The sequence below is a fragment of the Myiozetetes cayanensis genome, unplaced genomic scaffold, assembly GCF_022539395.1.
Source record: "Myiozetetes cayanensis isolate MyiCay16 unplaced genomic scaffold, myiCay2020 scf5-8, whole genome shotgun sequence".
In the NCBI taxonomy this organism is placed as follows: Eukaryota; Metazoa; Chordata; class Aves; order Passeriformes; family Tyrannidae; genus Myiozetetes; species Myiozetetes cayanensis.
Genome location: NW_026087742.1, coordinates 101,389,376 through 101,403,917, shown reverse-complemented (window position 1 = coordinate 101,403,917; position 14,542 = coordinate 101,389,376). Strand labels below are relative to the sequence as shown.

Sequence of the window (14,542 nt, the reverse complement as noted above, 5' to 3'; positions counted from 1 at the left end):
TGATCCTGATTCAAAACCTCAGATTTTTGCTGTGAATGTAATGCAGATGTAATGCCTCTGGAAGAATCTTTTAAGGGAGGCCTTGTTAAATTAATTTCCGATGTCACTCTGCTACTGGCAAATTTAAAAAGCAAACAGGAAACACATATAGTTCGTGATAATTGCAATACCAAAGCACTATCATCCCTTATCAGCTATTAAACAGCAGTACCTAGAGGTACCAACAGTCACAAAATCTACTGTATGTAAAATACCAGCAAGTCTCTGAACTAAGAACTCCATAGGTGAATAGTTTAGTCAGACAGGAGAGCAAAAAGAATATCATTACTTTTAATTCATTCTATTTTTCTGAATACAGTACTTCCTGGGAGTACTTCAAACAAAAGCTTAAGTGCATCCTTAGAAACATCCATATGCACATATTTTGCCACCAAATATGGCTTAACCCCTCTCTTAAATGAATCAGGTGCTGCAATTTTTCCTGCAGTATGGACTGACCAGATAAAATTCAATGCCATCTACAAGGTCCCACAGAAAACTACTAAAACCTCCTTATGAATTAAAATCTAGAATGTCCAAGAAGGAAAAACATTAAAAATCAAAACCATAAAAAACCCAACTAGAATTAAGAACTGGGATTTCAATTCACTGCATGAGTGATTTGCAAAATCTGCTTTGCCTTTTGTTGATGATGATCTGGTCTCACTGTCACAGATATAACAAACCTTGAATCCATGCCAAGACCAGAACTGAAGCTAAAACAATGCTTTTTTAAATCACAGTTGGATTCTAAAATTTACCAGAGGCAGAAACATTTGATTAAATTACCACTTGTATTAGGTATCTCTTCTTTGTCAGCAGTTAAATTTCAAATATGAGACACTAATAGCAACTTGTACTTGATTGTCTTCTTAAATCCTTTTCATGCACACTTAATTTAAAAGTAAAAAGAACTCTTAAAACAAAAGTGTTGAACTGAAACTTGAAAAGCCTTAAAACTAATACTGAATGCAAGTTTTTGTTGATTCTTTTTTTTAAATAAGATTTAAAACCTAACAAACAATGTTTTTCTTTAAAAAGACTTGGTAGAGCTAAAGAGAAAATCAGTGACAAACTAGAAACATGGAAGTGAGAAAAAGGAAAACAATACGCAATCTTTGAGAACACTTGTGTTATTAATGATTTTTTTTAGATCACTAATCCTGAGGGGCATGAAATTTTCTGATTCCTAATGCAGAATACAGAAGAGGAGTGGGGAAAAGTGAAGATACGAAGGAGCCAAAGAATAACTTCTTTGTGAAAATGCCTTTAAGAGGCATAAGAAGATTGACAATTTAATTCTGATTTGTTACTGAAAGTAGTATAAACAAACAAAAACCAGCTTTGTGAATTTACAGAGTTGGTATCCATTTTAGAAGAGTCATTTTCCTTTCACACTTCTAATGGTTGAAATACAGATTTAAAAGCATTAACTAAAGGTTTAAGTTTAAAAAATGTTGACCATAAGAGATAAAGGCAAGTTCTTTACAAATGAACAGGCTTTCCAAAGCAAATGAAAATCAACAAAACTTTAAGCATTAAGAGACACATTAATTTTTCTAAATAAAATAAAAATTTGTCAACCAATTTTCAAAAGACAAAGAATGATCTGATCATTCATTTGAAAAACAATCAGCCTCTAAATAACAAGAAGTAAAATCAAAATTACTTCAAATTACTAACTGCTGCATAATGCAGAAAGATTCTAATGCACTGAGGAATACAAGGTAGCATGAGCTTTTACTATCAAAAGCTGAAATGTTGCTATTATTGCCCTTTGACAGTAATATCTTGAATAAGTAACATTTAACTTGACTGAAATGAGAAAGACATAAAGAAAAAAATGGTTTTGAAATGGAGCTGCTGTAATTCCTTTTAGGTAGCCTTTTTTTCTTTTTTTTTTTTGTTAATTATTAATCCATTGCTTTTCTCCTACTTTGATGAGATATTTTCTGATGTGTAAATACACATAATCCTGAATGGAGGAAATGTGGTAAGTATGACAAAATATATTAGGTCTTTTTTTCTCTACTGGATTGAAGAGTTAACCACTACCTGAAAACTCTTTTTTATGATACTTGTAGACCACTATTAAGCAAGGTACACATAGACATTTCTTAGATGAACTAAGTAGACAGAGTATTTCAGTTTCTTAGAGTAAACCATAACTTTCGGACCTTACATAATATTTGCAGCACTCTGACTTCCTTCAGTTTGTCAACAAATCTGAACTAAATGTTCTCTCCATTGTCCCCAGTTTATCACAGAGAAACAAGCACTCTTTTTTGTACTTGTCTCTGAACCATTTTGTTACTATACGAGTTTAAAGATTTGAGGACAAATGCAGTCATCTTTGTACAGCTGGTCTGTAACACATCAGATAATTCAGAAGTGTTGTGTAGGGAATGTGAATCAACACCAGAACTAGCCCTTCATCTACTCCCTCATTATGCTCACAGAAAAACACAGTCAGGTATTTAGTGGCAGTAACCACTGTAAGGAGTCAATCACCAGTGGCCTCTACAACACAAAAATCTCTAGACTAGCCCAGCTATTTATCATACTAATCTAAAGAAATATTGTGAGCTTTATTTTAGTATTACTTTAGTAAATTACTGTAGTAAATTACAGCATTTCATCAGTAATGTCCTGCTATAAGTGAATGAAACACTCATTTCAAAAATTAACATTAGCATTCATAACAGAAATACAGACAAGAAAAGCTAAATAAAAACACAAATGAGAAAGTTAATTAAGCAAAAGGATTCGATAAAAATTACATCAGACTATGTAACCAAGTCTAAGAAGTACTAATGAAATTTAAACTTCAGAGACAATTTTTTCTGTTCTCACATTTTGGTACTTTATGATAATGGTATTCATAGTCCATTTTTTAAAAGCACCTTGAAATATTCTTCTGAAAAAAACCCAACATTCCTTGCCTTACAACAAGACAAATAAATAACTGCAAACAAACAAACAAACAGAAGACTGAAAATAGGACACTCTCCACACATGAAGTAAAAAGAGAAAGATAAGCTTTTCCATAAGAGGCATATTTTGGACTAACCCTATTAGTATCTTCCGTACAGTCTTCTCTTGATGAGCCAACAGATCTTGTGAGTGACTTATGCTGCACCTGTGGAGATAACAGTTGCAGGCTGTTTGCTCTGGCTGCCATCCCTTGCCCTACGCTTAAGCCACCCTCTGAGCCCTTTGACCTCACTCTGTCCCGGCTCACATACATAGAGTGTCTATGAGGGCGCTGCTGAGAAGAAAAAGGACTGGTATAACCTAGACCATAGGAAAAAGATTCGTGAGGAGCAGATAGAGAGTGGGAATGGCTTCCATCCATGTGATCTGGCAGTTTTAACTCCTCCATTGTTTTGGAGTGTCTTGTTGATGGTCTTCGGGTGTCCAGGGTGCCCTCACTGCGGTTATTCCTTCCGGACGGACTGAGCAAAGTTCTGTTATCACCGTGTCGGGGAGCAGTCGGACTGGTAGGAGAGTTCAAGTCCATACAGCTGGATGGAAAATACCTACTGGTGTTTGGTTCTGCAGCTTGGGCCCTGGCCTCAGAAAGGTTGCCCACGGATTTCGAGTCTGTCAGAACTCCATGGCTCTTTGACTTTGTCCGATAGGAAGGACTCTTAGAAGACTGTGGGATCGTATCGATGTAGCTGTGGCGGCTGTGCTTGTCGCCGGGCTGCAGCGTCCCAGTTTTGCTTTGAGAGGTTTCCATAAATGAGTGCCGGTTCTGCTGAGATCTGGTGTTGGACTTGAGGTACTTTGTACCCGAACCATCAGAACTTTTGGTGTCCACATTAAAATCAAATTCTGTTTTTCCCTTTGTGTCCTTTGGGCTGAGAAGGTGTGGCATGTTATTATTGGCTATATCCTTGTTGCCAGATCCAGGTGTGTTGCTTGGTTTTTTTGCATGCATTGGACTATGTGCAGGTCCAGGAAGGTTTCCATTTAAAAAGCTTTCATTTGCTGGAAGACCCTCTTCTCTTGGCCCGCCAGCCCCTAGTGTCTGCATATCCTTGCTGTTTGATCTGTGGTGTGACTGCAAAGCAGAACTTTTGCTGGCTTGATTTCTATATTAAAATGCATAAAGAAGCATTAATATACCAGATTACATATTCATGTATTAATAACTTCAAAAAAAGTACACTCATTTCAGTTGCCATTTAAACCCACCAAATTTAACTGCAGTAAGATCAAATACTGCCAACTAAGGCATCAGAAGCTCCACTAAAACCTGCAAGTGTTGGTATATTGTTGTTTCTGGTTATATTCTGATGGACAAACTCAGCTTTGGTTAATGGATTTTGCTGACAAAAAAATGAAGATAACAGATCTAATCATAGAAATTCCAACATCTATTTACATATTTATGCATGTATGTAAATACTATATGTGCACATCACTAGGGTAAGCACTACCTTATTAAAATTAGCTGTATATCCATCTAAAAAGAATCTTAAGTACACCTGGCATATGAAAGGAAGGTGGAACAATAACGTATGTCATCACTGTCAAAAACTCCTGATACAATCCATGCTCCAGGCTACCTAATGTATTCCTGATTTGGAGGGGGGAGGGAAGGGGAAAGAAGGGGAAAGAGGTTATTCTGCTGGTAAAGACATAGAGATGGAGTGAGCCTGAGCTCACTGCAGCAGAGCAAGCTCTGTAGCACCAAACCCAAAACCTACCTAAGGAACCCCAATTTTTGTGGAATTTGGCACTATCCCAGTTCTTGGCTAACACTAACACTAACTCATCTCCAAAGCTGCACCTGAAATGCTCTAGAACCAGACTGACTTGGTGCAGAGCTACTTTGTGATATCCTTAACCTCTATTTTCCAGCTCTTCTGGTTTTGGGATCGCAGGACTGAGATATGAGTTGATTTTGCAAACACTCAGGCTGAATTAATTTGAGCAGGATTTCTGATATTCTTCTGGACTTAACCCTGGCACTGGAAACTAGCCATGACTGAGCAGTCCTGCAGATGGACTTGTTTGCCTTGACGGACCCGAGCAATTAACTTATTTCTGTAGCAAATCTATGATAAGGTAATTCAGATATATTACTGAGGGTTGAAGTGAGATCTCACTGTACCTTTGCTGATCCTTTCGATAATTATAATTGGATAAGGCTAGCCATTTTTATACCTAGGATTTTTGTGTCAACCACTTTCAGTGATCTAATTATGCATTCTATTACAGTTTCTAAAGCATTAGTAATTTTAATGCCAGTTTAAAATACTTTTTAATTAGCAGGAAGTGTATTTTCTGAAACTTTAGAAATATAAGGAACCTAATATTTTTAAATCATGCAGCTAGGCAAGCCTTTTAGACAACAAGATTTCCACAGATCTAGGTTTTTCTTTCTGATGCCACATGTGAAATGGTAAAACTTCTATCCTAAATATCTGCCAGGGCAGATAAAACTTTTTGAAGTATATCTCTGAAAAAGTAAATTATAGATGTCATCACCCCAAAACCTAAAATGAGGAGCAATTTTTTGAATTTCACAGAAAGACCTAAAGAAAAACATGGCCAGGATTAAAAGCCACTAACATTCTGCATACTTCAGAGGGCAACCTTTAGGAAAGCTTTCATCAGAGGAATACCATGAGGCTTTTTATCCACCAGTAAACCTGCTTCATTGGGGTATTTAAATAGAGTGGCTTCTCTCAGGTTGTGTGGCTCCAACAAGACAACCACTGAGCAAACACGTCCAGCTTTGAGTTCAAATAGACTAGACCTGATCTGTAACTGAAACTGCAGACAAAATTCTGTTCATCTCCCATTTGGAGCATGATCAATGCACACAACTTTAAGGACATTTAGCTGATAAAAATCTGTGTGAATTTTGAACTTTTAAATATCAGAATCTTGGACAGATTTGTGCATATAGAGCAATGGTAGATTTCCAAAGAAAAAAGCATTCCTTTGGAATCTCAGGCATCTTCCAAACCACAAAATTCCTACTGTTGTTCAAGAAAAAGGCTAACATTTTTTTAAGATGGGTAAGCAAACTTCTTTGCCATATGTAGAAACAGCTTCAACACAGAAAGTTAGCAAAAAATTTCAGCTTGAGTGGCTGTAATACAGCAGAACTGTGTCTACTCCCTCTACTCAGTGAGGCACATGGAACAGTATGTGTGTCTCAATGTGTCCAAACTGTCAGACAACTATTTTTCTTGTAGACGATGCTGCAGGTAAACATGACAACAACTCACTCATTGGCAGAGCACGTCAGTGAGAACAGTGACAAGACTACACTTACCTGTTAGATAACGTGTTGCTGTCTGCATGGTAAGGTTTTCTCTTAGCTGACCGCGAAGGGGAACTTCCACAGCGATCCAAGAGTCTTTGGGTTTGAAACGAAGGATGGTTCAAACATTGTTCTGTCAAATATCTATCTGCTGGATCTAACTTCAGTAAGTTCTTCGAAAAACAAATCCCAAAGTTTAAACTGTTAGTATCTGTATTTGCATCAGCAAAAATTGTAATAGAATATAGAACATTAATGGGATAATTTTTTACTCTCCAGAGTTTCTGGGATTAGATAGAACTGCTAGAAAAATTTTATGGTGCACTAAGCTACGTATGAAACAAAATAAACGCTTACAAATCCTATATTCTACTTAAGAGATGAAAGGTCTCAGCCTTGCTAATTATGAAATATATATGCTATATATATATATACATACAGCTGATGATAGTTAAAATAAGCTTAAAATTAAAAAATTCCTAAAATTTTAAAAATATATTTTATGTATATATCTATACACGTTTAAAATATATGTATTTTAACCAGATTTTTCAGGATATACCTTACAACATTGTTGTTTTGAATTAAAAATATTAAATTTACCAGTAGAAAAATACTACAGTGAAACAGGCTTTACAAACAAACAGAATAAGCATATGAGAATATTTTTATACAAAAATAAACAGTATTTTAAAGTTAGTATTTTTAAAAATATACAAATGTAAGAGTTCTGGTTTTAACTTCTGAGGTTCAAGTCCACCCATATTTTTACAGAATTCTCTTAACTGTTTACAACGCATTCACAATTACATCTCCTTTACAATTTTGTTATATCTGTTGTGATTCTAAACAAGACACTTTTTGACATGTAGAAAATATTTAATCACAAAATTGAAAACAGTAGCTTGAGTATCGTGGTAGAGTTGAAAAGGTTTCTTGCAGGAACAGAGCAATACAAAACTTACCTTGGAATATTCAAACATGCATGACTTGTCAGCAAAGTTAAAAGTTTGACTGGCTATTAAGTAAAAAGAATAGCTATTTTTTAAGGGTTATATATGTTTAACAGAGAAGAACTCTATGTGTACATATGCATGTGCATACACACACACAGTGCATTTCTGTAGCATTAACGCAGTATTCAGGCACTTGATCGCAAACTGGTTTTCCCTTCACAGGATCCCTGCACTTCAAAATGGAAAATGCTCAGAACAAAAAGCAAGTAACAAACTACATTTCTATGCAGTTTGGTCACACAGTAAGCATTATCTTCGTTTCTCAAGTTCACAAACTGTGTACTGAATGGTTAAATACTTCTTTCCCCTTTTTTTCTGGTGCTCATCACTGCTGTGGTTCCAAATATGAGAAGGCCACATGTGATTTCTACATTCCTCCGTGAAAAGAGGATGTCCAGAGGTTTCCATTCAGGGCCTGTACACTAACTTACACAGCTGGGACAACTAGCAAGAAGAACTGGGATTCAAAGGGAATCCCAAGGCTGTGAACCTGCTTGGAATCACAGAGAAATAGTGAGACAAGGCTCACAGCTGAGGCACAGTCGCCTCATGGTCGCCACTGTTTTCAGAAGGAAGGGAGGGGCGAGGGAGAAGAGTAACACTCCATACTGTGATGTTATGGTGGGAGTTTGCTACTAACCACATATTGAAGAGCATGAAGAAGACGAAGAGGACAACTCTGTACGAAAACAAGCAAAAGTTCATGGGCTGGACTCAAAGATCTCGGAAGTCTTTTCCAATCTAATTGATTCTGTGAAAAGTCTCCTGATCAACTATCCAACTATTCAACTATCCAGACATCCAGGCTGCGTCCATGTTCCAGGAGGTTTCTAGACTATGTTGGTGGCAATATCCTAGTGCAGCTGCTTGAGGGGCAAATTAGCCAAGGACAGGACTTCAGTCTACTTGAGCTACTGTTCACCAACAGTAAAGTACTGGTGACAAATCTGATCAGAGAAGACACTCTGAGCTGTAGCAACCATGAGATGACTACAGTTAGGACTGAAATGACAGGTAGGAAGATAAACATCAGAGATAGGACCCAGGACTTCAGGGGAGCAAACTGCATTTTCTATAAGGAATTACTGGGCAGAATCTCCTGAAAAACTGACATCAGTGGAAAGGTGTCCAGGAGAGCAACTTGATTTTTACAAAAAATTTACTGAGTGTGCAGGAAAAGCACCCTATTGTACAGATGACCACAAAATTTTTTATAGGTTCAGACTGGCTAAACAGGGAGTTTCTGAATGAACTAAAATGCAAAACAGGAGAATACAGTCAAGGACAGGATACAAAGGAGGCTTTAAAAGTAGTGTGTTAGAACAAAAGTTAGGCCACCTCAGAAAGCCAAAGTCCAGCTGGAGCTAAGGCAAGTGAAGAACATCAAGGGTAAAAAGAAGGGGTTCTACAAGTACTCCAGTAGCAAACAGAAGCTCAGAGAAAATTCATATCTCGTGCTGAATGGGAGAGACAAGTAGAATGACAGATGACATGAAAAAGACGAAAACATCTTTTTTTACCAAGTCATCACATGCAATATCAGTTCCCAAATCCCTAATACATGCTTGCAAACCAGCACGATTTGTGAAGGAGAGTGGAGGACCAGAGCAACAAAGCAATGAGGTCAAATAGATGCCTCTTCATTAATCTAGTCCAGAAAGGCTCTCTAAATAGATATATTAATAACTGACTCCTTTAGCTGGCATAAGTTGAAGTGTGGGTTATTCAGTAATCTAGTAATCATACCTGAGGTCCCTGGGAATGCAGATAATGAGGAACTCAAGTGTGGACATGTGTCAGAGTGCCCATTTTCTGCAGAAGAGGCAGGTATACAACAAAGTCTCTGCACCATTTATAGCATGCAACTTAACCACAAGTCTCCTCTGTTCTCTTGTTGTAGTTTGCTCACTGTTTAATAAGGTTCCAACTTCTGAATTAAGTAATGTAGGTCAAACACAAAATATCTCTTCTGCAGAATTCCTGACCTTTCTCACCTCGCAGGGAGAAACACGGTCAGAAAAGCTGAAAAGAATGAAATTATTTGGAAACCTGCATTTTCCTAAAATTCAATGCTTCATTTCACAACTTTGTGGCTTTTAAATCAAATCAAAAGAACCTAAATGACATTGATAAAATGAGGGTAAAATTAAAATAATTGATCTTGAAATTGGCACTTTGCAATATATGCTACCAGAGCTTGACCTACAGCTAACTATGAAGCCAGAAAAAAAAGTTTCTGTGAATTAGAAAATAGAGGAGAAAGTATAATACCAAAATGAGCAACTATATGCACCGAGGTATCTAATTTTGCAGACTCCATGAAACCAAGATAAAAGCTACGCTGACTCTCTTCATAAGGCAAGGAGATTAAATACAAGTGATTTGAACTGGTTGTGTGGATGAAAAGAGTAGAGCAAATTTGGTGATTTCTGCTGGTTGTATAGCAGTATAACAACACTGCTAAAAGCAAGTAAACACCCTAGTATATCCCAAAGCTGATGATCTCTGTTTTCCAAGACAACTGGTGCAGTTGGTCTTGGGACCATAAAATTCATTTAGAGTTGATTAGCCATATCCACACTTCCTATTTGTCCCATATTGCCTTTAACTCTTAAGTGGTTTTGTAATTCTAAACCAAATTTTTGACACTATGACTTTTTTTTTTTGCAGTTTACTGGGAAGAAATAATGTGAGGGTTGTAAAGCAGCTTACCATGGTAATGTTTTTATAGTACAGTAGTAAAGACAACAATACATATTTCATACCAGTAATACAGCAAAAACACATAGCACAGTGCTTTACAGTGCTTGGCCATTTTGGGGGGAATTAGCTTCTCCTGATTCCATATTAAGATGATACCTCAAGACCATATCCTAGTTGGGCCATGCTGACTTCTTCCAAATCAGGGCTGAAGAGTAACCTAACATTACACACTGTGTAGAGGTGAGAGACAGGAAGCAGATTAAGGGTTTGGGTAAAAACCCCAAACTGGGTTTGTGTCAACTTTGACAACTGTTCACATCCTCATGCTTACCCAACAACAAATGAACAACTCAGGCTGGCCTAATACTCTGTGGATTTATCTAAATAAATGGTGGGCTGAGGGCTTCTACTCCACTATTACTATGGCAGCCAGTGCATCTGAATGTATGTTCGTATGAATGCACAGTGCTGCAAAGGATGGAGATGCTTTTGTCTGGACTACGTATGGTTTATCAAATCAGTCACATTTGAACAGCCCTCCCAGCATTTGCAAGGGATATTGTCCTGATTCCTGGAAAATACCAAGCCTTACTACAAACAATGGTGATACCAAAATATCACAAAAGGAAGTTCACAGGTACTTTTAAGATGTATTATATTAGAAAACAAATCTAACAAAAAAAAAAAAATCTTTTCCTACATATTACAGACAGAAAACAAAAGACATTTTCCTACCTTCATAAGGTCAAGCAATACACCACTTAAAATTCCCAAGTATCTTCTCTCTAAAGACTGTGGATGATTGACTGCTGGAAACTGTAAAAAATACAGGGTAAATATACTGATAATATAAACAAGATATAAATAAAAAATGTTTCAAACATAGAAACTACACAGTAAATCAAGGCATATAATTAATGGGAAACAAGCACTGAAAAAGTTAGTGGTTCATGAAACATCATAAAATGCTGTAATGAAACAAGTAACTGCTGATGTAGGGTAAGCATCTAGTCAACCAAAGAAAGTATTCTTGATTATTAGGGCAGCCAAGAAACCTCCTCAAGTGAGAAGTAATCAACTTAGATTTTTTGTGGCATTATGACTGACAAGAGGTAGGAGGTTTAAAATAGATTCAGAACTAACATAAGTAACCTATATTTAAAAGAAAAAAAAGAAGATTAAAAATAGCTTTGAAAGAATTTGAGAGTGCAAATACAGTGCTAGTTAAATACCAAAGATTAACAAACAATTTCAAAATGTTTTTACTGAAAAATGCTGAAACCTCAAAGGTTTAAGGTTCAGGATTACTGCTGTGATCATGCTGCAGTAAGATCTGGGAAGACCATGAGAAGTGCACACTACTGGGGGCACCCATTATTTGTACTAGCATTACTTTTCATAAATTACCTTACATGAACTTCAAAGGAAACTGAAAGAACATTAGTTTGAATGTGTTTGTTCCTAAATAGTCTCTGTATTTTGTCTTTTTACTTCACTTTATTTTTAAGAGGTTTACTAATAATTGAGAATCTTTTTAAGTCCAAGTCTGCTATGTTGATCTTACATAGTAACTTAGGTAAACTAAGGCTTCCATGTTTCTTCCAATTTTTACATGAACCAAATGGTAAAATGTTCTTGTCTTCATGTAGAATGACAATCATAGAGATTTTATATCTAGAATGATCAGGGAAACATGAAAATGTGTTGAAGTCATGCAAAGCAATAGTCACTATTCACTGGAATTGTTCAGATTCTTCATATAACTTATTTATGGAATAATATTTACAGCCCTACATTGCCACTCACATTTTCCATAGAGGCATGAGCCTATTGGTACTTTCTGATCCCATATTATTTTATTTCCTTGGGCCTTCAACATACCATGGGTGTTTGCCTCCCCAAAAGAATTAAAGAGATATCACTAAATACTCTCTAAACCTCAGGAGAAAGGAAAAACATGGGTTTTGTGAGTGTATACGGATATATATGTATATATGGAGGATTTGGGCAGGAAGAAAGGACAGAAAATTTGCAAATGTGCATCTGTATACGTGTGCATGTGGTGCTGGAGTGTTTGCATTAGACTTTTTTTAATCTTGTGTTACAATATGCTAGTACTCACAGTTACAGGAATGTAGAAATTCACTAGCTCTAAGTATATGGATAAAAAATTCCACATCATGGGCTAGTTTCTATCTTGTGAATACCCAGCACCAGATCCAGCTTGTAAATAGTAACTGGCTTGATCACAGCATACCTTCTATCTGCTATGCAACAGAAAATCTTTCACTATTAAGTTATGTTACACTCAGAAAAAATGTACTTTTAAGGCTGTCACATGGCACAATTTTTCCCATGAATTAACTAATGAGTATCATATGCCAAACCAATATTTTTGTTGCATTTTTGAAGTTTAAGCCATTATTCAGACTTTATTTCAGTATTCAAAAACTGCTCTCTGTGAGAGGCCATATGTCACTGTCATCATCACTTGCAGCCTGACTTTACAAAGGGGCTAAGAAGGCAGCAACATGTCTGAGGCCAAGTAATAAACCATTGATCTGGGATGAGAACAGACTCATAACTCTCAACCTTGTGCTAATCACATTAGGTCCATGCTGTCTTCTTGAATTTCTGTACTTAAAAGCTACAAACCAAAGATATTTCATTCTTATTCTAAAACACTACAGAGTATTTATTCAAATAAGATTATACTGCACAGCTGTAAAATAACACAGAAGAGGCAGTAATTTATTTTGCTTACAATTTTTAAAGTATTGCTTTCCTGATAAAGGGTTATAAATTTTTTAAACAGAAAACCCCATCCAGCCCACTGTTCCAAAAAGGTTGAAATACAAATAGGACCTTGCAAGAAATGCTTGTCTAATAATTTTTTTTTAAATCCTCCACTGATGGTCTACAAACTCAACAAAAACTCTTCAGAATTAGTTATCCTTGTACCTAAAATAATTACCTTAACAACTTAAGCCAATTATTTCCTATCATCCTCAGCTAAACCAAATTTAAGGCAACTTCTAATATGTTTTAACGCAACTAGATCCCCACTCATTCCCTTTCACATTCTCACATTTTCTCTGTTTCAGAGTAAAACTCAAATCTTGAGTCTTCAGGTCTCCTGAATCCTTTTTGTGTCTCTTTGTATGATTTACACTAATGATTTCAGAATCAATTATCACGATTTATCATGATTTTAAACTTTATCATGATTGTAAACTCACCTTTCCAAGCAACTTTTATTAATAAAAAATGACAACCAAAACTGGATACAAGGAAACACGAGTACAATCACTGACCAGGTATTGCTAAAAATAATAGAGCTATTACTTATTTATTGATTCTGGTATTTTTCCATATTAACATCCCAACTTCAGTAGATTCTTCACACTAGTGAGCTTAATCAACTTTTAACAGAAAAACAAGCATACTTATAAAACTCAATATACTGGTGTCATCAGAATTTTAATTTGACTTCTGAATGCCTTACGATCTATATATCCCATACTTACAGAGAAATAGAGGCAATAGATAATGAATAGCGTAAATGAAAAGAACCTTCACAGCAACAACAACAACAATACTGTAAATATTGCACGAGTAAATAAAAAAAGCAAGAAAAAAGAACAAAGCTTTCCCTTACCCGCAAGCCATGGAAGCGTGGGTTGCTATAGAAGAGCTTCATCTGCTCAGCTGGCAGCGGGCCCAGCACCTTCTGAATGGTAAAGAGCTGGTCAATCTCACTCTCGCCAGGAAACAAGGGCTGCCCGTCACTCAGCTCTCCCAGGATACAGCCTACAGACCACATATCCACAGCCTTTCCATAAGGGGCTCTGTAAAGTGAACGTACAACGTTTTTCACCCATTGACATTGTATTCTTACTGAGCTGTTTCAATTTATTGGCCATATTTCCCAAGGCCCATTTCCTTAAAACACAGGAAAACAAAGTCTGATATTAAAGAAACTACCTCACATACCAAGCTCTCTGTTTCTACCCTGGATTTCCTGATGTCTCTATCGCTGCTTGAAAAGGCAGGAGAGGAATTTTCAAGTGTCCCCAGGGATCTGATTCTTTGTGAAAAATCTTACATACAAGAGTAATCTTTTTGATTGTGAAGCAGTTACCACTCCCAGCTAAACTACTTCTAACTTCCCTTCTCTCCAGGGTCAATTCCTGTGCTCTGTTCCTGCATTACATTTCTTTTTCCATTGTGCTTAGATGGGTAGGCATATTGGGTCTGGCCACTGGGAGAACAGAAATTATAAGAAATATCTGTTCCACCATTCATACAGTGAAATTTTAATTAGAAAGAAAACCGAATTCTTCTGAAAACCATTCCTTAAAAAACACAAGTAAGGAAGCAATGACAGCAGAAAGTAAATAATTCCTGCTTTGGAGCAAAGCCATGGGTGGGGTTATGGGGAAAACTTTTCTGTACACTCGAGTGTTATTTAATTGTAAAAAAATTTTTTAAACATCCGAAT

At 36.4% G+C, this 14,542-nt stretch overlaps 1 protein-coding gene across 6 annotated transcripts in view; it reads right to left on the bottom strand.

Moving 5' to 3' along the window:
• The window catches only part of CDKL5 (cyclin dependent kinase like 5), a 129,913-nt gene that overhangs the window by 23,309 nt on the left and 92,062 nt on the right, over positions 1 to 14,542 (bottom strand). For 4 of the 6 annotated variants that reach the window (XM_050332523.1, XM_050332522.1, XM_050332526.1 and 1 more), the window contains exons 9-12: positions 13,700 to 13,889; positions 10,777 to 10,857; positions 6,335 to 6,495; positions 3,110 to 4,136 (exon numbers count right to left, since the gene is read on the bottom strand). In XM_050332523.1, coding sequence (XP_050188480.1) covers positions 3,110 to 4,136; positions 6,335 to 6,495; positions 10,777 to 10,857; positions 13,700 to 13,889 — 1,459 coding nt within the window. The remainder of the gene's footprint in view (positions 1 to 3,109; positions 4,137 to 6,334; positions 6,496 to 10,776; positions 10,858 to 13,699; positions 13,890 to 14,542) is intronic. The other 2 variants (XR_007630903.1, XM_050332527.1) reach the window with 1 other exon arrangement.